General features: G+C 44.1%; 1 protein-coding gene across 1 annotated transcript; it reads right to left on the bottom strand.

Annotated features, from left to right (window-relative positions):
• Positions 1–13,716: 13,716 nt before the first annotated feature.
• On the bottom strand, positions 13,717–16,551 carry LOC135816937 (uncharacterized). Its single transcript, XM_065330043.1, has one exon. The coding sequence runs from the start codon at positions 16,549–16,551 to the stop codon at positions 13,717–13,719; it is 2,835 nt and encodes a 944-aa protein (XP_065186115.1).
• Positions 16,552–27,452: the final 10,901 nt, after the last annotated feature.

The raw sequence follows: 27,452 nt of genomic DNA, 5'->3' as shown, positions 1-27,452 counted from the left end.
CTAGGTGCAGCACTCGGCACCCCGGAATTTGTAGCGGCTTATGTCACGGGCAAGGTGAACACATGGTGCAAGGAGGTTGACAAGCTGTCTACATTTGCCCACTCCCAGCCGCATGCAGCGTATTCCACCTTTACACACGGTCTACGGCATCGCTGGGCGTTTGTTGCCAGGACAGTACCCAACACAGCTACCCTGCTGGAGCCCTTGGAGCAGGCGGTTGTACACCTGCTACTCCCAGCCCTCCTCGGTCGCCCCTCTCCAGGCTCTGCCGAACGGAAGATCCTGGCTCTACCATGTCGCTTGGGTGGCCTGGGACTAATCATTGTCTCTTCGTTAGCAGAACAGTTCCATTCATCCTGCCACATCACCCAAACGCTGGTTGAGGGAATCTTCTCTGGCATATCCTACCTGCCCGACGTCACGCAGCTTACGCTGCACAGGAAGTCCGAAGTCCGCAGCCGACAGCGGAATAAGGAGTCAACCATCGCCAAGGATGTCGTCTCAGCCGCTTCACAGGAATTGCAGCGTTGTGTGGAGCTTTCTTCGCTGAAGGGGGGCCTCCAATTGGCTCACGTGCCGGCCACTGAAAGTCCACGGCTTTTCCCTCAGCAAGGCTGGCTTTCGCGACGCCATCCATGTTCGCTATGGCTGGGTCCCCCCAATGCTGCCGTCCGCCTGCGTCTGTGGTCAGGCATTCAGCACCGCGCATGCCCTGTCGTGCCCTATTGGAGGGTATCCGTCACTCCGGCATAACGAGCTGCGAGACATCACCGCCTCACTGCTTTCACGCGTCGCACATGACGTAAGTGTGGAGCCGTCTCTCCAGCCACTTTCCGGGGAACGGATGAGGTATCGTACTGCAATCAGCGAGGATGGCGCCCGCCTAGATGTTGCTGCCAGCGGGGTGTGGGGCGGCCGTTTCGAGAGGACATTCTTTGATGTCCGGGTATTTAACCCTTTTGTCCGATCGAACACCGCTCCCTCCCTCAACAGCACGTTCACTAAGCACGAGAAGGAGAAACGGCGAAACTATGAAGAGCGTGTTAGGGAAGTAGAGAAGACATCGTTCGTCCCCTTGGTGTTTTGTGCCTCCGGTGGTCAAGGCAAGGCTGCCTCTGCTTTCCTCAAGCGCATAGCATCAATGCTGGCCGAGAAGCGGAAGGAACCGTTCTCCATGGTGATGGCTCACCTCCGTTGCCGCCTAGGGTTTGCCTTCATCAGATCGGCGATTGCAAGCTTAAGAGGTCATCGATCCAGGCGAGCACCTTTGGATCAGCAGCTGGAGTGCCCCTCAGCTCTAGTGAATGCTGAGTGTCGTCTGGGTTAACCCTCACCTCTTGTTATATGGCTGTATTGTTTTCGCTATTAGTAAGTTTTCTTTGTTATGATTTTTTTCTTTTTCTTTTTTTTCTTTTTACCAGGCGTGGGCCATCCCCTGAATTCATAGGTGCCAAACATTCTTTTTTCTTTAGTTTTCTTTGTTATGATTTCTTTTTTTCTTTTTCTTTTTACCAGGCGTGGGCCGGCCATCCCCTGAATACATAGGTGCCAGACATTCTTTTTGCTTTCCTTTTCTTTTTACCAGGCGTGGGCCATCCCCTGAATTCATAGGTGCCAACTCAAATTTTTTCGCTGTGTACTCTTGACAATATCAACAGTGAAAAAAAAAAAGTTCCTTCCAGTACATTAAAAAAAAAAAAAAAAAAAAGCTGTATGTGGCCAGCTGTGTTTGATGGTACGGTACGGGAGACGGTGTCGTATTACCCTCGATCGTACCTGTCCCGTACCTATCCCTACCGTACCGTACCATCAAAGACGGCTGGCCACGATGCATACAGTCGATGCGCCAGATTTGAAAAATCACTTCGGAACACCGAGTTCTATTTTTCAGATGCACCTTTTTGTGCACATTTCTCAAGGCATTCTCAACATTTGATCGTTTCATGCAAATACACTGCTTGCCAGTCTCACGCTTTCTCTGAGTTAAGCGGGATTCACAGAAGCTTTTTTGCGATGCGACACGCGATGCGACAGACGCGAAACCTGGAAAACCCCAAATCGCAGCCATGTCGCACCCCACGCAACTGCCGCAACTGGGCCATCGCAGGCCATGGCAGAAGTTGAGCTTGGCTCAACTTTTGCGATGCGATGCGATGCGACAAGCGATTTGGTGTACGATTTTGACCTTTTCTACAGCAAAGTTGTACAAAGGTGCAAGAGTTGCCTATAAATTTTTACAAGTTGTGTCAAACCGCGCGAATATCATGGTGACGTACCCAAATCAGCAAAACTTTGTCGCATCGCTGACTTCTTCTGTGAATGGTATTTCGGGAGTTCGCATCGCACGCATCCATCGCAGATCGCGTCGCATCGCGTGTCGCATCGCAAAAAAGCTTCTGTGAATCCCGCTTTAGTCGTCGCACTCGAGGATTCAGTAGTCGCCTTTCACCTTTTTCTGTTATGAGTTCTTCAAGAACGGCGAAATTCTGTAGTTTGGTGTCGCTGCACGTCGGTTTGTCTCTTTTCCTTTTTTCGTCGAAATTTCGTCGCCCGACCTATAATTTCGTGCCACCGAATTAACCAGGCATTTCGCTGCTTCTATGCTGGACGTATAGAAAGAGTAAGTCTTTGTGACATTGGAGTGGAAGTTATGTTCTGGACGAAAAAAGGGCATGCCTCTGGTGACGTTATTTCTAACTAGTGTTTTTACGGGTATTTTCCATGGATGTGTGCACAGATATGTCAGCGGCAGGAAGACCCAGCAATGCCACAAGCATACATACTTGACGACCATGTGGCCCAGAATGCAGCATTTGGGCCAAAGTGCCATCTGACAAGCGATTTACACGTGGCTCAATGCTGTCAGATTGGCAAAAGCTACACACATGCACATCCATCACGTCAGAACAATGCATTTGTTGGAAGTGCGTCAAAGCACTACGACGCCAAGTATGCACAGCAGCGAAAGAAAATAAGCCACCAGTCTGCCAAAGTACATGCAATGTACATGATTGCAGCGCAGCGGCATCCGTACACTGTCCTGCAGACAAACTGCACGTGCACAGTCTGACAGAACAGTGCGAACCGGTTCAGTGCCCGGACCATAAGTTACCAGCAGTGTGTGGGCCATACAACATGTGCTTGGTGTAAGTCGAGGCTCACACCAGAACACAGGACAGGTGGAAGTCACCAAACTTTCAACTTGCACAGCATGTGTTGCGCAGCATGCACAACGTCAGGATTTCAGACGAGAGTCGATTTTGTAGACGCTGCTACCAAAAGCAAATTGACATGCTCCCTGCCGACAGTGCACCAAGCACAGACCACCAATTGCGAAGCATCATCTCTCAATACAGCACGGAAGGTGCCGAGAGTGATCTTCCCAATATAGTCATTGCCGCTGAAGCACATGAATTGCTGGACAAGGGTGCGATATTGAGGACGACAGTGCACGATTTGTATACAGAGACTGTGCACCCAACTGCTGACCCCAAGCCAGCGGCATACGTGCTCGGCAAATTGAAGTTGGCCCTGGAGCACCACTTGCACGTCATTCCACCCAAGTCGCGGAAGGATGGCACATTGCTGCTACGCAATGGATGTAATGCTAAGCAGGCACTACATATGATGATCCTTTCTGCAGAGCGTAAACACAAGATAGAGCAAACACCAACAAAGCTGGAAGACCTCACTCTGCCATGCTCACAGCACAATTGATAGCCAGCAACCGAATAATGCAGTTATGTACTTCACAAGTACACAACATGAGAACCCATTTACACCAAGGTCTAATATCGGGCAATGCCATTATGCTCCCAGCACGCGGCACAAGAAAATGATAGAGCTTCGCCGGCATTGCCTTGATTTTGTCGTAATGTGATGGTGTGTGCGTGTGTGGTGTGTGTGTGTGTTCACTTCAAGGTACCAGTGCATCTATTGTCTGCTTCTATCAAAGCAGCGTGCTGTCTATACTGGTTACCCCAGCAAGTGTAGGATGTGCATGGATAACTGCCTTGGCCGTTTTATACCGATGTACTCCGTGTGGTGTAGATCAGGTGTGCATTGGTGGTCGATTCACGTGGCTTCGCCAGTTGTGTGGATTAGACAGTTATCTGGCGCAAGTCTTGATCTGTCTCATTCAGATATTGTTCGCTATCGTTTCTACAAGAGAAAATCTGTGGGTGTACATCCAGTGCATTTGCAGATTTGCGTGCTTCTCTTGCGACGGGCGTATACATGGTGGTACATGGTGTGTGTGTGTGTGTGTGTGTGTGTGTGTGTGTGTTTGTGTCGGCCGTTGGGCGGTTCAATAGCCAATTGAGTTATCTTTCCAAGATTCCTTTTGAGTCTCTCTCCTCTCTCCCGGGGAGACCCACGTGACCAGTTTTGGCAGTGAGCAACAAGTACAAGCACAAGTGTGTGTGTGTGTGTGTGTGTGTGTGTGTGTGTGTACATTACATATTGCCCTATCAAAAATATATAAATAATATGGTGAGCCAATGTAAGGCATGGATAAAAAGAATAAGGACAAAATGTTACGAGTTATGACTAACTGTCCACCATGTACCAATGTAGCTAGATTATATACAGTCGGCGAGTACGACAAAAAGGCACAAACTGACAGGGAATACTAAGACATACAACGACCAAATAATATTCAAGTTAATTTTGACCTGGAAAGAAATGTCTATAATTTCGTGCCGTCGGATTAACCAAGCATGCAACGAAAGGAAAGGTATACACGCTGAGACATATAATATTAGGCAATTATCTGCACCAACCGGCATTCCTGCCGAAGCATCATGTCGGGTGTGGTGAGTCGGCATTCCAACGTATCTCCACACACAAGGAAAATCGTGAAGCGAGAATTCCCTCGTCCGCAACTGGCAAAGTCTTCACTTGACACTGAAGTTGAGATTTCTAGATACCTAGCTAATAGGAGCAGACTTCAGGACATTTGTGGCACTCGGGAATCGTCAGTTCGATCCGTACAGGGTTGGTTAGACACAAGAAATATAGCCACGGCAAATTTCATTGACTGACATCTTCATCTTTACCAACACAGTTCACCACATAAACTTTCGCGCGAAAAAAATAAAAAGACCCACTCAGCTGGCTTGGCGCATCGACTGCATATTCAAATAGGGCTTTCAAATGCAAGATCATAACTATAATGCCAGCCATAATGCTAGCATTACCCGCCCCTCGAATGGTTTACAATCTGTATCACAATTATTTGTGGGTTCAGCAATAAGGGATAAGTTAGCATTACCCGCCCATGCCTATGGTCTGCACGTCTTCCGGTAGAAGGTTCCACAAAACAGCACTTGCCACCGTGGGCCGGGATTTGCCGGCGCGAGTGAGGCTTTGCTGGCTGAGAAGCCCTCCGGTTTGTTGGGCCATGTTGGCGACGTGTTCTTCTGTCGGTTGGAGGACGAGAGATGAGGGTAGGCATTTGGCGGATAATGCTCGAGAAGGTGGCAGATTCTGCTCGAAAAGCAGTGAAATTGGCAGAACCATGCAAACCTTATGGCGGGCAATTCCTCGAATTCTGCTCCATTTCTTTATCCACATACCAAACATGCATGACACTTACCAGAAAAAGTACCGAATTCTGCCAATTTTTCTGCCGGCATTATCCGCATATGCCTAGATGAGGGTAGTTAGGGAGGGGCTGATCCGTGCTCGGAGTTGCCTCCACACGAGCAGCTTATGCTTGAAGAGTTCCGTGAAGCGGAGTAGACTGTTCTTGGTCAGCAGAAGTTGGATGGCTGGGTGGGTTCCCGCAAAGGGCCGATTCCCACTACGGTACCATGAGTGCCTATAGTATCTGAGTCGTAGAAACGTGGTCACATTTGGCCGTAGTCTGAAGGGCCGATTTCCAAAAATAAGGGCTTAGGGCGCGCTCACACTGCGACCATGAGCAATGGGCCATACTCTCGGTGGCAAGTCGCCGTTGAATTCGGTGCTGCAATAAATCATAATGTGCCACTTTTACTAGCAGTGCTAGTAGCATAATTGCCGAAAACGAGAGAGCTTGGAAGCTCACCCTACGCTATGCTTTTTTGCCTTGATGACCTAGACAAAAAAAAAGCATAGGGATGTTATAAATTTTTTTTTTAAATCCTCTTTTTTAAGACATAACCTGGGATTCGAAGCCGCACTATCGCGCGCCCTGCATGCATCCCCCGATACACTTCGCATACGTACTAATTCTTCCAAGTAGTTGTTTCACAATGTGATCTGATGGCAAAAAAGCATATAATGTTATAAATTTTTCAATTCTCCTATTTCTTCAGGCATATCCTGGGATTCGGACCCGCCACTATCGCCCTACATGCATTCCCCCATACACTTCGCATTCACACCCATTCTTCCAAGTTGTTTCTCATTGTGATCTTGCATTTGAAAGCCCTATTTGAATATGCATTGTGGCCAGCCGTCTTTGATGGCACGGTACGGTAGGGGATAGGATAGGTACGGGACAGGTACGATCGAGGGTAATACGACACCGTCTCCCGTACCGTACCGTACCATCAAACACAGCTGGCCACATACAGCTGCCCGCAATATTCAAATAGGGCTTTCAAACGCAAGATAATAACGTGAAGCAACTTGGAAGAATGGGTATGAATGCGAAGTGCATGGGGGAATGCATGTAGGGCGATAGTGCGGGTTCGAATCCCAGGATATGCCTGAAAAAAAAATAGGAGAATTGAAAAATTTATAACATCCTATGCTTTTTTTGCCGTCAGATACGGATAGCGCCAGGCGTGACACAAACAAACAAACAAACACACACACAAATACCAAACGAGAGAGCTTGGAAGCTCAGGGCCCTACGCTGTGCTTTTTTGCCTTGATGACCTACATGTACATGTAGACAAAAAAAATAGGGATGTTATAAATTCTTTAAAAAAATCCTTTTTTTTAAGACATAACCTGGGATTCGAACCCGCACTATCGCGCGCCCTGCATGCATCCCCCGATACACTTCGCACACATACTAATTCTTCCAAGTTGTTTCACATTGTGATCTTGCATTTGAAAGCCCTATTTGATTATGCATTGTGGCCAGCCGTCTTTGAGGGTAATACGACACCGTCTCCCGTACCGTACCGTACCATCAAACACAGCTGGCCACATACAGCTGCCCGCAATCTTCAAATAGGGCTTTCAAACGCAAGTTAATAACGTGAAGCAACTTGGAAGAATGGGTATGAATGCGAAGTGTATGGGGGAATGCATGTAGGACGATAGTCCGGGTTCGAATCCCAGGATTAGCCTGAAAAAAGTAGGAAAAATCGAAAAATTTATAACATCCTATGCTTTTTGCCGTCAGATACGGATAGCGCCAGGCGTGACAGAAACAAACAAACAAACAAACAAACAAACACAAATACCAAACGAGAGAGCTTGGAAGCTCAGGGCCCTACGCTATGCTTTTTCGCCTTGATGACCTAGACAAAAAAAGCATAGGGATGTTATAAATTCTTTCAAAAATTCCTTTTTTTAAAACATACCCTGGGATTCGAACCCGCACTGTACTATCGCGCCCTGCATGCATCCACCGGTCTTTAAAAAAATCCTTTTTTAAGACATAACCTGAGATTCGAACCCGCACTATCGCGCCCTGCATGCATCCCCCGATATACACTTCGCATACATACTAATTCTTCCAAGTTGCTTCACATTATTCGAGGGTAATACGACACCGTCTCCCGTACCGTACCGTACCATCAAACACAGCTGGCCACATACAGCTGCCCGCAATCTTCAAATAGGGCTTTCAAACGCAAGTTAATAACGTGAAGCAACTTGGAAGAATGGGTATGAATGCGAAGTGTATGGGGGAATGCATGTAGGGCGATAGTCCGGGTTCGAATCCCAGGATTAGCCTGAAAAAAAAGTAGGAAAAATCGAAAAATTTATAACATCCTATGCTTTTTGCCGTCAGATACGGATAGCGCCAGGCGTGACAGAAACAAACAAACAAACAAACAAACACAAATACCAAACGAGAGAGCTTGGAAGCTCAGGGCTCTACGCTATGCTTTTTCGCCTTAATGACCTAGACAAAAAAAGCATAGGGATGTTATAAATTCTTTCAAAAATTCCTTTTTTTAAACATACGGTACCCTGGGATTCGAACCCGCACTGTACTATCGCGCCCTGCATGCATCCACCGGTCTTTAAAAAAATCCTTTTTTAAGACATAACCTGAGATTCGAACCCGCACTATCGCGCCCTGCATGCATCCCCCGATATACACTTCGCATACATACTAATTCTTCCAAGTTGCTTCACATTATTATAGTGCCTTTTTTTCAGGTGGCATAAAGCTGGCATTATATCACCATTTCGCATGCAAAATTGGCATTACAAGTATAATTACCGGTCGACAACGGTGTCATGCATGAAGCTGGCTAGGTCCAGTTCCGAAAATCGTGCATTATTATTATTATTATTTGGAAAGGATGGGAGAACTTCAAATTCAAAGGATCAGTCGGGGAAGTGAACTGCCTGAAAAGAGAAAAAACGCCAGACCCACCAGGACTCGAACCCGGGACCGTTTTTTTCTCTTTTCAGGCAGTTCACTTCCCCGACTGATCCTTTGAATTTGAAGTTCTCCCATCCTTTCCAAATTTAATCACTTTCTTTCACCTCTGGTAGTTTCCAGAAACTGACCGTGGTTGGTCCCCTGGGGGAGGGAAAAAAAGACCCAAGTGCCATCAGTATGTGTGGCACGTGTTGTGGGTTGCCTTTGGAGTGAAAAACTTGTCAGCGCCTTCTAGGTTCAGCCTGGTCCCATAGCTCAGTGGTTAGAGCATTGCTCATGACAAGCATGGTCCCAGGTTCGAGTCCTGGTGGGTCTGGCGTTTTTTCTCTTTTCAGGCAGTTCACTTCCCCGACTGATCCTTTGAATTTGAAGTTCTCCCATCCTTTCCAAATTTAATCACTTTCTTTCACCTCTGGTAGTTTCCAGAAACTGACCGTGGTTGGTCCCCTGGGGGAGGGAAAAAAAGACCCAAGTGCCATCAGTATGTGTGGCACGTGTTGTGGGTTGCCTTTGGAGTGAAAAACTTGTCAGCGCCTTCTAGGTTCAGCCTGGTCCCATAGCTCAGTGGTTAGAGCATTGCTCATGACAAGCAGGGTCCCAGGTTCGAGTCCTGGTGGGTCTGGCGTTTTTTTTCTCTTTTCAGGCAGTTCACTTCCCCGACTGATCCTTTGAATTTGAAGTTCTCCCATCCTTTCCAAATTTAATCACTTTCTTTCACCTCTGGTAGTTTCCAGAAACTGACCGTGGTTGGTCCCCTGGGGGAGGGAAAAAAAGACCCAAGTGCCATCAGTATGTGTGGCACGTGTTGTGCGTTGCCTTTGGAGTGAAAAACTTGTCAGCGCCTTCTAGGTTCAGCCTGGTCCCATAGCTCAGTGGTTAGAGCATTGCTCATGACAAGCAGGGTCCCAGGTTCGAGTCCTGGTGGGTCTGGCGTTTTTTTCTCTTTTCAGGCAGTTCACTTCCCCGACTGATCCTTTGAATTATTATTATTATTATTAAGTAGTGGTTGCGACTTCGGCGATGATTTGTAAGAAAGGTTTGCTCCCCACACCGGAGCTCGCGCTATTCCGCCGACTTTACTTGACACTTGACTGACTCACGACTGCCATCCAGAGCACACGAGAAGTCCATCGAACCTTCGACTCGGCAAACCTGCAAGAAAGCACCACTCCCTGCTCAATACACAGTGTTTCGGGGAATTCACCCCTCATCAGTTGAGCTTGAGTAGGCTGAGGAAGATTGTGCCTGAAGAGCACCACTTATATAGTGCTCTCCAGGCACAAACATCACCAGGGATACAAACTTACAGAGACGCTCCGCTTCCAGCGCGACAAACACCTCGTGAACACCAGATAGCAGCGTGAGTCAGTGTCGCTCCTGGACGGTGAGACAGACGTCGAGGACCCTCGGTCATTCGCAACGCTGTCACCTCCAAACCAACTAGTCGCAAGCCCGCGCTGGGCACAACAGTACGAAGTAGTGGTTGCGACTTCGGCGATGATTTGTAAGAAAGGTTTGCTCCCCACACCGGAGCTCGCGCTATTCCGCCGACTTTACTTGACACTTGACTGACTCACCGTCCAGGAGCGACACTGACTCACGCTGCTATCTGGTGTTCACGAGGTGTTTGTCGCGCTGGAAGCGGAGCGTCTCTGTAAGTTTGTATCCCTGGTGATGTTTGTGCCTGGAGAGCACTATATAAGTGGTGCTCTTCAGGCACAATCTTCCTCAGCCTACTCAAGCTCAACTGATGAGGGGTGAATTCCCCGAAACACTGTGTATTGAGCAGGGAGTGGTGCTTTCTTGCAGGTTTGCCGAGTCGAAGGTTCGATGGACTTCTCGTGTGCTCTGGATGGCAGTCGTGAGTCAGTCAAGTGTCAAGTAAAGTCGGCGGAATAGCGCGAGCTCCGGTGTGGGGAGCAAACCTTTATTATTATTATTATTATTATTATTATTATAGACAACACTAGGTGTTGGCGGATAATGCCGGCATTATATCGAGCATTATACACCACCCAGAGCAATACGAGCATTGTAAAGCATTACGAGGACAAAAATGGCATTATACGACGTTCTACATGACTGCATAGATATTGTAGATCTACACACATCCTCATGTACAGATTCGTATTGGTCTTTGATTGGCAACATTTATTACTATACCATAATACGCGATGTATTACTACAAGCGATAGACCACCGCACACATCATGCATGGTAGACTCTACCAAACAGATCGTGGCACGCAGTGCCAGGCCCAGGCCCAGGCCCAGGCCCAGGCCCAGGCCCAGGCCCAGGCCCAGGACCAGGCCCAGGCCCAGGCCCAGGCCCAGGCCCAGGCCCAGGCCCAGGCCCAGGCCCAGTATCCTGCATGCAGTATAGTGATAGCTAGCTGTGCCAGCATAGTGTGGAAACTCTCGCAGAAACTTCAGGTCCCGGAAGTCTATCTTCGGTCAGCAACTTACTAATTACTTACTTTTTGAAGATCCAGGTAACAACGCCGAACCAACGAAACAAATGTGAGCCAGCATGGAACGGTAGAGGAGCGCACACGAGTAGTATAGGGGGAGGGGGTTCTGGACCACCTTCCAGGTGGTCCAAAATCGACTTTCTCGATCGGCCCTTCGGGCCTCCCTCCAAAGTCTCCCCCTCCCCCTATACTACTAGGGGAACGTGTGAGATAATGACTCTTACCAGGAGATAGATCTGCCATACAGTTCCCCCTCTCCTACCCTATAGTTCTAACCCTTCAATACACTTCTTATTCTTTATGGTAAGAAATGTGTGTGTGAGATCCAAGTACTAATTTTACACCTCCAAGTACTAATTTTACCACTCCAACCACTGATCCCATGTTGGCTCAACCCAGTTCCAGAAAAGTGGGCCAACTTGCTGTCTCCGAGAAAATCGGAAGTGAGCCAACTTCAGCTTTTTCACTTACCCCATCTTGGCTCACTTCGAGGAGTGATGTGGGATCGGTTTCTGAGCCAACTTCGGGTGGTTCAGCTTTGGATGATGATCCTAATTATTCTGTAGTAGAGGAACGGTTGCCATAGGTATAACCAACGATTCTACACAAACTTTCCAAGATGGCAAGCAAGAAACCTACTCCGTTTGACACAGCTACTATTCTCAATGACTTCATTGATTATCGAATCACCATCAAGGATGGGAATAAATGTGGTTCACTGACAATCAATGATAAGGAACCATACATAAAATTCACGGATGAGACAAATATCATGAATGTTGTGAAGAAAGGACAAGAGGACTCTCTGAAATTTTCTTCTTACAGTGACATTTGTAAATCCATCCGTCGGATCGAGAAGCAGATAGAATCCAAAGGAAATACGGTTAGAAGCAGGATTAACACAGCAAAGTGTGACCACCCAATACTGTTTCTCCAGATTTCTCCTGATTGTACAATCTTTGATGAGGACAACAAACCATCAAAAACCAACAAGATCAAGCAAGGTGACACCGTCAATGGTATCGTTCACCTGAAGTGGGTTTACAAAGACAAGACCGATGACACTCTCAGTCTCAAACTTGTTGTTGTTGCTATAAAGCATTTCCAGAAAGAAGAAGTGAAATTCTCAGCAAACGATTTGTAAAAATAGTCAAACAATCCACAAAAAGCAAAAAGCAAAAAATATTTTTTAGAAGTGAAATCATGGATGCCTGGTTTGATGACGACTACTCCACAAACAAAGAAGAAGAAGTGATGGATACATGGATAGATGATGAACACTCTACCAGGAAAGATAAGTTGATAGCGGACTACATTGACTATAGAAACCAGGAATGGTTTCCTACAGATATAGAATTGATGATTTTGGAAAATGAAGTAACTCCAGAGGATCTTGAGGTGTATGAGATGAAGAAAAATGATCTGTATGATACCACATCTTTCTTCGAAGAAATAGAAAAATCCAAAACCAGAACAGGAATCGAAACAAGGTCGGAGATAACCCTGAACAAGGTTGGTTTACCAAAATATCTTAGCAAAACCTCATTCAACAATCTTGTTGATAAAATTCAGAGGATCAAGGAAGTAGCAAATAAAGAGAAAAAAGTCAAAGTCAGTTATCCATTCCTACTTTCGAAACTCATTGATGATGAAGATGATGTGATCAAGATCAAACCATTCATTCCAAAGTGTAAAACGTCACAACAAAGACTTGATGCTATATGGGAGGATTATAGAAAATCGAATGTGTAAGAAAGTAAAAAAATGTCTTTCTTTCTTTTTCCTTTTTTCCTTTTTTTTCTTTCTCATGATCACTGGACAAACTGCTTCATCATATCCGGAGCATAACTCATGAATGAAATGCTGCTATCAAACCCCTCCTCAACCAGATATCTTGGTATTTCATGGTGTCCGAACGCTAACGTGCTACATCCATCTTCTGTGATGTATCGTTTTGTGTCCAATGGTGATAAGGCTATCTTATTAACCGTTTCTCCGAAAATAACGTGACTATGACTCCGGAGTGTTGTCATTTCTCGATGGAACACGGATTGATCCAAGAGACAATTTCGGAAATCATCATGTGTGATAGTTTTCTTGAGCACTGCTTTTTTCACCCCCTTTGCTCTTTTTCCACTTTCCTCACCAGAGTAACTGTACATCTTGGAACGAAGTCCTACAAACTCAGTGATCAGTTTCCCACCGAGTTCATCTTTGAACAGGCCAACAACTTTCTTGTTTTTCTCGGAATATAACGGATGTGATTGATCATAATTGCTTGTATCATACTTCTCAAGAAACTCACTCATGTCATCAAACAGATCATCAGTAAAGAAATGAAGAACCAAGCTGTCTGTATCGGAGTACAAGAGTCTCACATCAGAGCCATACATCACTTTCAGGTGATTGTAGTAAAAGTCATACATGAGTGTCTTTGAGAGATCCAAAATCGACATCCCAACATATATGGGCTTGTTGAGGACGACCTTTGTCCTGTTACTTTGTACCCCGACCAGGTCATCGTTGAAGATCACATGGCGGTTGTACGTTGGTTTGGCAACAAGCTGTTTGATTTTTTTTCTCCTCACGACTTCTCAGCAATTTTATGTTGACTCTCCTCCGAACGTTCTCCATAGTTTTCCCGAACACCGCATTGTTCATCAGTTTATAGAAATCCTTAGAGAAATCATCCTTTTGCCTTCTTCCGGAGGTCTGTATTCTTCTCGATGTAGTTTCTCATCCACGGTGTCTGAGTAAATTTCAGAGCACGATGAATTTTGACACAACGTAGTCCGAGCTGAGTGTAGAGTTTCAAGTTTCGGTAATGGAGAACGTACTTTGTCTTGTCCCTCAAGTTTGGTACAAGTTTGAGAGCATCTACTCCGGAAGAATTGAGTTTATCAACAAGCTCCTGCTGGTATGGAGATAGCATGTCCTCATTGACGGAAAGACGTTCCGGAGCAACTGGATAATCGATGTGCTCCTCATGAAGTTCGTGTGGATAATCCAGATCACACTCGACGATATACCCCGATGAGGAATCATCTTGAGTATTCAGTATCTTGTTCAGGAGTTTCTCTGATGGTTTCTCCCACCGAAAATCAGACTCTGGGAGATGCTGTGACATTGCCCAACCATAGAGATTGTTGGCATCGAGATACTGGATAAATGACGATGGCTGATCAGCATCGAATTTCTCCTGATAGTGATTATTAGCAGCAGCATATCGTTGTGAGACCATCGACACACCACCTCTCATTCCTGATTCTACAAATAAGTGCTGATCATAGTCTGTTAGTAATTCCAAGGACACACCTGAGTACATCAACAGAGCATCCCAGGCAAATCCAGGCAGAGTGTAGTAATTTGCTGGATCCAGCTGATACGTTCTGACAGCTTCTACTCTGAAATTCTCAAAGATGTCAGCCAAGAGAAACACGTCGGTCTTGAGATACAAGTCATGATAATCACCAAGAGTCTGACAGTCGAATTTCATCCACATTGTCTCAGCATGTTTGTAGTCATCGTCACTCACCCCCTCATCAGACAGTGAAGAATAGAACTTACTCTGTGCTGGTAGCTGAGTCTCATCGAACCTGGAGAAGCTGTTCATGTACTCATAGGGGTATACTCCTTTCCTCATCAACAGCTGATGGTCTGGCAACGTCTTGGTGTGAGTGAATGAGTCATCTGGTGTCGTTTTCACAAGTCTATCGAGTGACGCATTGAGAAACTGGCAGCTGTCGATGAACCGGAACTGTCTCCGTGTGAATGAGATGAATTTCTCCATGTTGTTGGGAATGACTGATATCTCACCCACAGTTTTACTCTTACACACACCATCCTTATCCGTGTATGTGACGGTCTCAACATCTGTCTTTCCGATTGCTCCGATGAGATGATGACTGTCATAGCCTTTCAGGTTGTGAAAAACCACAGGGATGTGCTGCTTGTATGGATAAATTCTGAGTTTGATGTTACAGTCATTGTGTGCGGCACCGCGGAAATCACCAGTGATGTGGTCGTGATCACGGACTCTGTCCTCACCAAGTTTCTTTTTACAAATCCAACAGTCTTCTGTCTCTCTGAACAATTCTTCTTGTTCCTTAGTGAGATCCATCGGTGCTGGATTATTGAGTGCTGATTGGATTTTCTTCTCCTCATTTTTGAGTTTATCAAAGAATACATCCATGGCATCAGCACCCCGGTAGAAACACTGACTTGTCATCACTCCGTCAGAACGTACCACGACATAACCAAAACCACAAGGAACATGTTGTGAATCCCGGCTGGTTTGTTGGCTTTTCACTCCATCAATTTTCTTGATCAGTGCCTCAGTGTCAGCATAGATTACATAGGGACATTGTAGCATTTTGTGATGATTAATGAACTTCAGTGTTGGTTGATTTCCATCGTCGTCCGGTTCTGGTAGTACCATGTGTGCTGATAATCCAGTGACATTATCACAATACTCCTGATGATTGCTCAGGGATTTTTCTGTCTTGTGTGGTTGGAGACATCTTGTACAGAAGAATTTCCTGGCTTTATGCTTTGACTGATCGTAGCACAATCTGCTGACATCTTTGATCCAACAGTAGTGATTCTGATCTTCTTTTTGGTATAGTAGAAGATTGATCACTTTCTCACCTCTTTTCTTTGTCAGCAGTAGTGGATAGATCACGTTATCTTCATACCCAAAGACATTGATAGCTAGGCTGTTTTGCTTCTCGACTTTGGAAATTTGACTCAGTGGTGTTGGAAAATCGATTCCGAACAGATCAAGTTTGTTGCTATAGTCTGTATACTGAGTTACCCTGTCACTATGCTTCTTTGCTGGATACAGAGCTGAGAGAAGTGCCCACATCAGACATTTATCATCCTTATTCTTGACATTGATTATTGCCTTCTTTTTCTTGAGCTCGTTCGGTAAATCAATGTAGGATTTACCTCTCATTGGCTGATATGCTGCTACATCAACGTAAAATCCGACGATATGATTGATGTGCCAGTTTGATCCATTCTGTATCCACTTATCGATATTTCTATGAATTTTTGAGTGTGCCGTTCGAATACCGTCATCAATCTCATGAGATGTTGTGACTGTCAATGGTCCACTCCTGAAGTATGGTGTGTCTGTGATTGTTATGTCGTCTCCTTTCTCCATTTCTACTTGTAATGCCAGACTGACTTTCACACCCTTGAGATTTTCTAGTTCTTTCTGTATCAATGTTCTCAGTGGGATGTTGATACTATCAAAGAATATATACAGATCTGGATGATTCTCTTTCGGTTCATAGATGAACGATTTCAGAATCCCTTTGGGTACTGACTTTGAGATTGTGAACGGTGGTGTGACAATCGGTTTCCTCTTTCGATTCTTCCGATTCTTCCGAATCCGTTTCTTGAGAAGTTCCCGATTCTTTCTTTGCTCTAATTTTTTGTGAATCCACCGGAGTTGTTTCTCAGTCTTGAGTTTCTTTCCATCATAGGTGATAGTGAGTTTGCTCAGGTCAAATTCCATCTTACACTACACAAGGAATTTTTCAATCAGTGATAGCATTACTGTATATCACAACCCTCTAATGTACATTAATCTACATCCTAGAAAGAAAGAAAAAAAGAACGGGGTGTCCAAACCTAGATTCGAATCCACGATCTTGTGATTGGAGACACAGTCATCATCATGCTGACATCACTGTGAGATTTGACCTTTCTCGGAGTTTTCAGTTTCCGAGTCGGAGCGTTTTCAGAGCTCACATATTTTTCAGTTTCGGAGTCGGAGCTTTTTCAGAGCTCACATATTTTTCAGTTTCGGAGTCGGAGCTTTTTCAGAGCTCACATATTTTTCAGTTTCGGAGTCGGAGCGTTTTCACAACCAGCTGAGTTGATCAAACGGGACCCAGCTGTCGAATCTTGCTGAGTAGCCTTTCCACCTCACAAGGGCTTGTTTCTTCTTGTTATCCTTTCGGAGCACTTTCTCGATCCGGTAGATTTCTTGAGTAGTTTTCTGGAGCTCTTGTTCATAGAACGACCCGTCAACGGATTCACCATCGAGGTCCTTGACAGAGTACGTAGTGGGTCTGGTCGGGAGAATATTGGTGATCCGGAAAACCTCCTCGGTCCAGTTCGGAGTGTATCCTTTCTCGAAATGTCGTTTCTGCTTCACCAGTCGGACGTGGTCATCTATCTGGAATTTAGTGGACCTGGATAGTGGAGATTTCTCACCCAGTGAGTCACGGATTCGATCGGCGTTCTTCTCCCGTGATGCCTCAGTTGGCGTCATCCGAACACCTCTGTGTTTGTCGTGTTGTACTTCTCTACCAAATGTGGAAGGACATCGATGTACCTGCTGGTGGAGTTAGCACTGAAGTATTTCCACATCCTAGTTTTCAGAGTTCGGTTGAAACGCTCAACTACAACAGCCTTTCCTTCGTTGTGAGTGCTGTACATCGTGATCTGATTCTCATCAAGCCAGTGTTTGAACGTTCGATTATAGAACTCGGTACCCTGATCAACCCACAGCTTACGTGGTTTCCTGCTGCTAGTTTTCACGATGGATCGAAATGCTGATTGGATGTCAACACCTTTCTTGGATTCGAGTGGGACAACCCAAGCATATCTGCTGAACAGATCAATGACAGTAAGCAGAAATTTGATTTCATCATTGTATTTACGAAAAGCTGTCATGTCCACGAGATCGGCAGACCAGATTTCATCAATCTCACTCACAGTCACTTGTCTCCTTGTGAAATTCACACGCTTTGGCTTGTGTAAATCATCAGCCAGATCGTCAGTCCATTTCGTATCTATCTTTTTTTTACTCCTAAACCTATCATCTTGAACAAACCGGATAGGAATCCACCTTCTCTGATTTCCGATTTCTTGATTATTGTGAACATGATTGACCACATACTGAGCATTTACCCTTGACATATGGTTGACCAGTTGATGTGACTTCTCCTTGTATCCCCCTCATCTGTTGCTTTTTCTTACACGATAGGCAATGAAAATTCATCTTTATCTATCTATCTACTTTTTTATTTCTCATGGATACAAAGATGTACCAACAATCCCATATTTTCACAGTGATCTTCCATGCTCTCATCAATCTTTTCAGTACAAACAAGTCTGAAATTTCCATTATTCATCTTGTCAAGCTCTGCTTTTGTCAATGATAGAAAAATCTGTGGATTTATGGTAAATATGTGGATGTTGATCGTGTCATGCTCCTGATCATCTTTCGTGAGTTCCAAACTCACCCCCAGAATATTTTCACGGAAATGTGGAATATTGGAGAGAGAGTATCCAAACCCAACTGTCCCACGGCAGATTATGTGATACATTTTCATGTTTGTCTATCTATCTTTATTTTCTTCACCGAATTGTCATCATAAACGATTATATGAACCCTGTTACGTAGAGGTATACCGATGAGAATTCCAAAGATTTTCTATCAGCAAAGATGAGTTCCCCTTGTAAGATTTACAAACTAGTGAGCAAACATACCGATCAGGTATACGTTGGCTCCACGTGTCTACCACTGAAAAATCGGATGTACTGTCACCGATCAGCTTACAAAGCCTACCAAAAAGGTGAACGGGGTTTTATGACCTCATTCATTCTGCTTGATCTCGGACAGGTGGAAATTGTCCAGATCGACTCTCTGTCAATGTTTGATGAAGATGAGCTTAAGAGGAGAGAGCGATACTGGATCGAAAAACTGGATACCGTGAATAAAAACAAGCCTGAAAGATCCCAATCAGAGTGGTATCAAGATAATCACGAGAGGATTCGGGAATATGCCAATGAAAGAGTTGTCTGTGAGAAATGTGAGAAGTCTTATCCAAGAAATCACAAATCCCATCATGAAAAAACGAAGTTTCACAAGCTACGTGAATGATAAAATTGATGATGCTTATACAATGAATACCAAAAAAGAATAAGGAACTAGTGAAAGAAAAAAAGGTTTTGTGTTTTCCTTTTTTATCTCTTTTATCTCTTTTTTTTCTTCCCCTATTTTTTACAATACCAACTGCTCATTTTCTTGACTGGGGTGCTGAGTGAAATCCAACAAGACATCAAGAGCACTTCTGCCTTTGTTTCTTTCTTCTATGAATGTATACAGTAGTATCCACACAGGACACTATCATTCATCTGTATCTTTGATGAGTTATACCAACATTTTTTATGGTGCTTCTTCATCCAACTGACAACCTCCTCTGGTGGTGGAAGACCAAAGGAGTCAAAATATTCATTACCAAACACACAAACCCAGTGAGTACCACCACCGTCCAAGAAATCTTGGAGATTGATTACCAAACAATCCTTTGATGATAGAGGTTGTGGAAGCTGATCTTTGCTAGAAGTTCCTCTGAAATGTGGAATAGATCTCAAAATTTCATCAATGTCAAAGTTGGTCAGTGGTCTCACGTTCCCGGTAAGCGCAATCCCTTTCCTTTTTGGTCTTTTTTTACCCCTCTACCCCTCCGTGTTCCGGGAAGTTGTAATCCTTCACCAGTGTTTCCAAAACCTATCATTTTTCCTAGAGCTGGTGCTAATAATCCAGCTGCTAATGCTCCGAGAAACCCACCTTGCTTCTTGAGTTGTGCACTGGATAACTTGAGATCCATTCCTACTCCTTTTTGCTTGGATTTTTGGATTTTGACAACCTGTCGGTTTGTGAGCCAAAGCATATCATTTCCGGATAACTGATTTTTTGTCAACCGGAGTGTGATTCCATCCTGAGCACTACCAAGTTTCTTCTTTTGGTTTGGAGTTAGCATCAATCCATATTCTACATACTGACCGATTCCACGACCAGCTGTGGCTCTATGTGTGCTTCCGGAAATAGCACCAGAAATACCAGCCAGTCCTAGTGTACCAAGGATGTTGGGAGCATGCTTGATCACAAGTGGAGATATCTTCCCAACCAATCTTCCGATCACAGAACCGATACTACCACCTTTCTTCTGTGTTAGTTCCTTTGTTAATAGAATCTCAATGTCCTTTTCCAACTCATTCATGGTTCCTATCTACTATAGTATATCTTTTTCTTACACCACAACACTCATTTTACCATTCATACCATTGAGTTTGAGATGACGTTCAGAGAGAATCAAACAGATGGTGTGGTAAGAAGCAGCTGTACCAGTGGGAAACTCAAACGGTTTTCCAAGTCTCCATCGAAGTTCGATATCAGCAGAGCTGTTCCTCAGCTTCTCCTTATGCTTACTCACATCTACATGAATGATGGTGTACAAAGACGCAAAATCCTCCACACTTACCTGACTTCCACTGTCTGTGTCAGCATATTTTTGGATGGCTTCTTGGAAAAGCATGTATGCTCTTGTATAATTCCGAGAAGCTGGACTGAAATTCATTTCCAAATCACGTTCTGGGAATCTATCGCTGTTGATGTACACAGACAAGCTTCTGAGGTCAGCATTGTCGAAAACTTGGTTGTTCTGTCTTTGATTCCCACTTCGATTGGCTGCTTGGATGGCAAAGAAGATATGAGTTGGGAGTTCCTCATTGCTGTGAGTAGTCACTCTCCAGGATGGGTTTGTCTCCGTTGATCCATACTGATTTCTATAAACCCGGACTTGCTCGAAGTACAGATCTCGGAGGGTGGACTTAACCAACTTACTTTCGATCTTACTAGCTAGTTGGAGTGATGGTCTAACCTTTGGTATCCACAAAGAAAGATGTTTGATGTCAAACCTTCCTGGATCAACACCATTTACTCTGTGAATGTAGTTGGCTGCTGATTCTCTAGTAAGATTGAGTGTATGCTTGACTCCCATGAATACTGTATCAACATCTTTACAAAAACCTAACAGTGATGATAAAGGAAGCAACATGGTTGTATCCTTATTTCCAGTTGTAATGAGATGTCGAGCACTGTATCCGGTATTGTAAGTAGGGTCCTTTAGATCTGTCTTAAAATGCTCTCTGAAATTTGCTCCAGTAAGTGCTGTTGCGTTTGGGACATCGCCTACTGCCAACAATACATCTGACTCCCTGAACTCATCAGGAGATGCTTCTCCTGTACCTGTATCCTTGTACCAGAGCATGTTGGTGGCAGAACTTCTCCCATAATCATCACTAAACTGGACCAGATTGAGAATGGTAGAAGCTTGTGGTACATGACTATCAACTCTCTCTACCATGTTGTTGTCAAGTTGATACTCAACAGTCTTGAAGAGTGACCATCCGTTGTTGGTAAGAGTAATGATATCATCAGGATTATAATTGGAACCATCTGCGGCTTTGACGAGACGTCCACGAACCTCAAGCAGTGCTTTGTGAGGAAGGAGATACGCATCAAGATCCTTGGTTTCTATGATATGCTGGTCTTTATTCATGTCATTGCTGTTCCTGGGTAAATATTCTATGTACTCATACTCAGTTGTTGATTCATCCTTTGGCGGGTCTGTGAAAAGATCGAAATGTGGACTTGTATAAGAGGCCATGGTTTCTACCTATATGTTTTTTTCTTTTTATTTTTCTTCTACAACCTCTTCAGTCCTGAACCAGCAATGATGTTTGATAGGATAGCTCTCTGATTATCTTGGAGAAGCTCTTTACTCTTATCCAACAAAACTCGTTTGATGTCCTTGTTGTTTGATAATTGATTGATGGTATCTCTAACTTTCTTTACTTTCATTTTTACTGATTTTCTATCACCCTTAGCAACATCTTTTGCCGAATCAAAGACCATGTCTGGAGTGATCTGTTCTTTTGCTGCCTTCAAAGCTTTCTGAGCTGTCATTTTTCCTATGGATTTGACCTTTGGTGGTAAGATTTTGCTGGTGTTGTATAGTACACCTTTGGCTTTGTTGAACAGATTTCCAAGAAGACTTCCGCCGATAACCTTTTGTCTGGTAAGCTGATTTCGTTTCAAGAACATGATGTCATCTATCTAGTCTTATTTTCTTTCTCGGAGATGAAGACTAAACGTGGTTCTTTCATTGTTGAGGTTCAGTTCCTTTCCATCTTGATCAGTTATCCTCATTATTACATCCGATATTCTGTCAGTTTTCGTCAATGGTAAAAACGTCTTCTCATTCGGTTGGATGTTGAGTTGGAATCCAGGAGGTTTATCCGGTGAAAATGAGTAAATGACATCACCAGTTCTACCATTGAGATATGCCTCACTTACCAAGCTACAGTGAATGAGGATGTTGTGAGTGTCAGTGATATTCACAATGAAGTCAGATGTAGAAGTTGTATCAACCAGTTTCTTGGAAAATCCGAGCACAGGAGCAAGTGATGATGGGATGTCAAATTCAACCTTGTATCCATGTTTGAGGTAAATTTCACTGTGTAGAGTGTTGAAGTTTGGCTCAATCGTTATCCCGTCCTCATTTTCGATTTTTATCTGTATATATCGATTGATGTCAGTCAAGTTGTAAGCACCTCTTGGAATGACAAGAGTTTTCCAGGCTTTCCCATCAAAAATCCGAATTTGGTTGTTTGTGGTGTTGATGTTGAACCAACTATACCAGATGGTAGAATTGATCAGAGCAATTTCATAGGTCTTCTTTTCATCAAGTAGTAATGGAGGGTTGAAAGATGCTTGGAAGTTTTGACTTGTCCCTGTGATTTGTGAACTGTGACTGTAAAAAAATAGGATGGTTTCCATGGTTCTATCTATACATAAGATTTATATATCTTCTTGTATTCACTCTTTTTTATCACTTTATCATTCAACAAACGGTCCAAGATCTCAACTAGTTCGTTAATGACTTTCTTTGATGTATTTCCTGCCTCTCGGGAAGCGCAAAGTAAACCCAGTTCTTCTACTAACTCACCAGGTGATTTGTAAAATCTGATTCCAGTACCTTCCAAGCGTGAGTGGAAGACTCCGTCCGATACAGGAAACCCATAGGCATAGGATTCTTCATCTTCCGAAAAGCTGTCTCTATCTCTATTACCTCGGAAATATGCTTCTGGAGTTGGGTATTCTGGATTGCTACCTTTCTTTCAGTTTCTTCTTTTTTTCTTAGTCGGCTGTGGTGGAGTATAATCAACAGGTCTAGGCCTAAACGCGGATGCTCTTTCTCGTGACACTTTTATTGTTAGAGGTTGAGTTGCTTGATCTGGAACTGGACTTGAGGGTTCTGGACTTTTTGGATTGATACCTTTCTTTCTTTCTCTTCTCTTTTTCTTAGTAGACTGTGGTCATTTTTGAGTTGCTCGATCTGCTTTCTGATATTGTACTGGTTTCACTTTACTACTACCCTTAGCACTAGTCATGAAGTCTATCCATTCCCTCACCTTGTCTATGGAATCTATCACATATTTCTGATTTCCATCTTTATCACTTACTGAACCAGAGCGCAGTTATGGAATCTATCACATATTTCTGATTTCCATCTTTATCACTTACTGAACCAGAGCGCAGTTGTACCCCTCTTATTCTCCCCAACACGTCTTTTACCTTCTTCAAGTTACTACTTTTGATCTCTACTGTATTCGGTATTTCATCATTAGTCCCCCTATACTTATTGATGAGGCCAATATCATCCTGGTTGAATGATATATCAGTGTCAGTAATGAAAGAAGAAGTTCTACCATCCAATGGTTCAGGAGCACTACCTCCGATGGGTTTGATGAATGAACCCACAACCGATGGAATTTGGTGGAGGGCTGATGTGATTGTTGCTTGGTTAGTCTGAAGTTGTCCAAGGAGCGCATCCTGCCGTTTATCGTATTCCTCACTTTGTTTGGTTAAATTTTTAACAACAGGTTTTTGGAACTCTTCTACAAACTCCTCCTGCTGTTGCTTACCGATCCTTTTTTCCAGTTGACGTTGCTTGAGAATTTCTCGATTTTTGAGAAAGGTGTCAATGACTTCCTTCCGATGTTCAGGATTTTCTACTTGAGTAAAATGTGGCATGCTTATCTACCAATACCCTTTTTTTTCTTCTCACTTCTCCAAGAACCTATCGAATCCACATCGGTACATCTCTGGCTGATATGTTGCTGTTTTATCAAGCATGAAAAATGAATGTGGTTTCTCTGTTGCCATTTCATAGGCCTCCGCAAACTCGGTTTTCTTAAGATTTTTGGAGTGATCATGTGCTAGACATTGGACATCTCTGTTGTCTAAGCCCTTGTACAGGAGGAAGCACTTGGTATTCTCCGGATATATTTCGGTACATCATAGCACGATTGACAAAGATATATACAGTTACATTTCTTGTTCCGAGAGAGACTGAAGTATTCCATCACTTTTGTCATGTTCTTTTTGTCAATCTTGATGTCATCAAAAATTATCACCTTATTTTCCTGATCATCGAGATCCTCCACTGGACAAACCTTGTCTGGTTGTTCAATGATAAGTTTACCAGGAGATATTCCATTGTAAAACCCATCAAGAAGTTGATATTTTGGTTGTTGAGGATTTATTGTGTAAAGAATGACCTTAGCACAGTTCAACCATGATTGTAGAAGCATATTACACAGGGTGTTTATCTTCCCACATCCCGTTTGTCCAATCATCATGTAGTGACAATCAGGAAGCAAGTAGTGATGCTTTGTTGGTTTCTCCTTGTGCTCATCAAAGTTGATCATTTCCATGGTTTGTATCTACAAAGGATCATTTTTTATTGTTCCAAGACTCTCAAGAAAAAAATATATAGAGAGATAAGGAAGATGAGTTCAAAGTTTGGAACAGCCTTGGAAGCTAATTCGATCAATCTTGATTCTTATGCCAAAAAGAGGGAGTTATTTGTCGTCAGTGAAGAAAAGTTGGATAAAGCTGGTGGAGATGTGGAGGGACACATTGACATGAACTATCATCGAATTTGTCATCTTGGGTATGATGGAGTGAGTTCCACTTGTGCGGCACCAACTGGGTGGGTCACAAGTGAGATAGGAAAAGTGGATACTTCATTGAGGAAGCATGTTGATGATGATCAAACACGACTGATGGTGAGTGGTACACTGAAAATGAAAGGAAATCTTGACATGGGTGGAATGGAAATTGTAAATGTGAAGCAACCATCAAGAAGTACATCTGTGGTTATCTCAACACAGCACTAAGACAGACTCTCTGGACGAGTGGACTCAACCAGATGAAAGGAAATCTTGACATGGGGTTGAATCACATCATCAATCTCCGACAGACAACAGAGGATGACTCAGCAACAACAAAGGAGTATGTTGATAGAAAGGATGGAAAGGTGAAAGTCAAAAAAATGAAGAATATCATCCCGAGCTCATCAACCACTCCACCAGAAGCCACACTTCATGTCTTTCCTATTTACAAAAGTCCAACTAACAAACTGATTGTCATTGAGGATCTCTTCATAGTCGGTCAAGAAACAAGTGGTAGCAGAAGACGTTTTCATGTATCATATCGAGATGTGTTAGGAGAAAAAGCGGTAATCCGTTACATCACAGAAAATGATATAACAACGGCATATCTGACCTTCATCAACAACACATTGACATTACCAACTGTGAGTGGATACAATCTCATTAATGAATGGGAGCTGGTTTATCATGAGTACTGAAAATCTTAACTATATGTAGATAAAAAATGGAAATACCTCATTTGTTAATACTGTTGACCGTGCTACCATTTACTCTTGGTTGTATTCTTGATCCGTTGGATAAGGATGGACCCTGCTTGACAACGAAACCTCCTACTGTCATCCAAAGTGAAAGACCAACTCCGGTTGACATCCCTAGTGAAACATCACCACCAACAGACCATATCACTACACAACCCCCTTACGATCAGACGAAACCAGGAAACGGGGGTAACCCTCATTTGACAGACCCCAATCTTTATCTTTTATCTCTGATTGTTGTTCCTATAGTTGGTGCTGTTGTATATGTCATGAAACGTTCCAGCTGTTCGATGAGTGTTGACCCTGAAAATTATCCAAGAAATTTACAACAGTCTAGGTTAGATTTTGATCCGATATCATTGCCAGATGTGCTTGGTGTGGACAATCTACCAAGATTACCCTCCACCTATGATGTAACTGGTATGGACTGATGGGAAAAAGGAAAACGGTTTATGATAGAGTAAAAAATGAACAAACACCGACAACATCGGGAACACGGACAACACGGACAACACCGACAACATCGGGAATTACATCGGGAATTACATCGGGAACACCGACAACATGGGGAATTACATCGGGAACATCGGGAACATCGGGAATTACATCGGGAATTACATCGGGAACACCGACAACATGGGGAATTACATCGGGAACATCGGGAACATCGGGAATTACATCGGGAACACCGACAACACCGACACCACCGACAACATCGGGAATTACATCGGGAATTACATCGGGAATACCGACAACATCGGGAACATCGGGAACATCGGGAACATCGGGAATTACATCGGCAACACAGACAACATCGGGAATTACATCGGGAACATCGGGAACATCGGGAATTACATCGGGAACACCGACAACATCGGGAATTACATCGGGAACATCGGGAACATCGGGAATTACATCGGGAACACCGACAACATCGGGAATTACATCGGGAACATCGGGAATTACATCGGGAACACCGACAACACCGACACCACCGACAACATCGGGAATTACATTGGGAATTACATCGGGAACACCGACAACATCGGGAACTACATCGGGAATACCGACAACATCAACCCACCCGAAGTTGGCTCAGAAACCGACCCCACATCAGTCCTCGAAGTGAGCCAAGATGGGGTAAGTGAAAAAGCTCAAGTTGGCTCACTTCCGATTTTCTCGGAGACAGCAAGTTGGCTCACTTTTCTGGAACTGGGTTGAGCCAACATGGGATCAGTGGTTGGAGTGGTAAAATTAGTACTTGGAGGTGTAAAATTAGTACTTGGATCTCACACACACATTTCTTACCATAAAGAATAAGAAGTGTATTGAAGGGTTAGAACTATAGGGTAGGAGAGGGGGAACTGTATGGCAGACCTATCTCCTGGTAAGAGTCATTATCTCACACGTTCCCCTAGTAGTATAGGGGGAGGGGGAGACTTTGGAGGGAGGCCCGAAGGGCCGATCGAGAAAGTCGATTTTGGACCACCTGGAAGGTGGTCCAGAACCCCCTCCCCCTATACTACTCACACGCACTAGGCACATAATTCATTCCAGACCTTACCCGGTTACCGTCCACAATGTTACAAAAAACATTTTTCATCGAAGCAAGAGTCCATGATTGTCTTTGTCGAAGAGTAACGCTGGACTTTCACCGGACATTGACCATTGTGTAAGACCAGCTAACTAGCAGCCAACGCTGATGGCTGACTCGCCGCGATGCCGTTCTTGGGATTGGGAGGAAGCTGGGCTTTCTCCAGATGAGCTTTTGGCGGAGTCTTCTGATGATAGTGACGTCGTCGAGTTGGAAACTGCAGATCCTGCCGCGATAGCGAGGAAG

This window comes from Sycon ciliatum, chromosome 5 (assembly GCF_964019385.1).
Source record: "Sycon ciliatum chromosome 5, ocSycCili1.1, whole genome shotgun sequence".
In the NCBI taxonomy this organism is placed as follows: domain Eukaryota; kingdom Metazoa; phylum Porifera; class Calcarea; order Leucosolenida; family Sycettidae; genus Sycon; species Sycon ciliatum.
The sequence above is the reverse complement of the archived record's forward strand: the minus strand, read 5'-3'. Positions and strand labels throughout refer to the sequence as shown.

Excerpts from the sequence above, each read along its gene's own strand:
- LOC135816937 (XM_065330043.1), bottom strand. The coding sequence starts at position 16,551 with ATGGAATTTGACCTGAGCAAACTCACTATCACCTATGATGGAAAGAAA.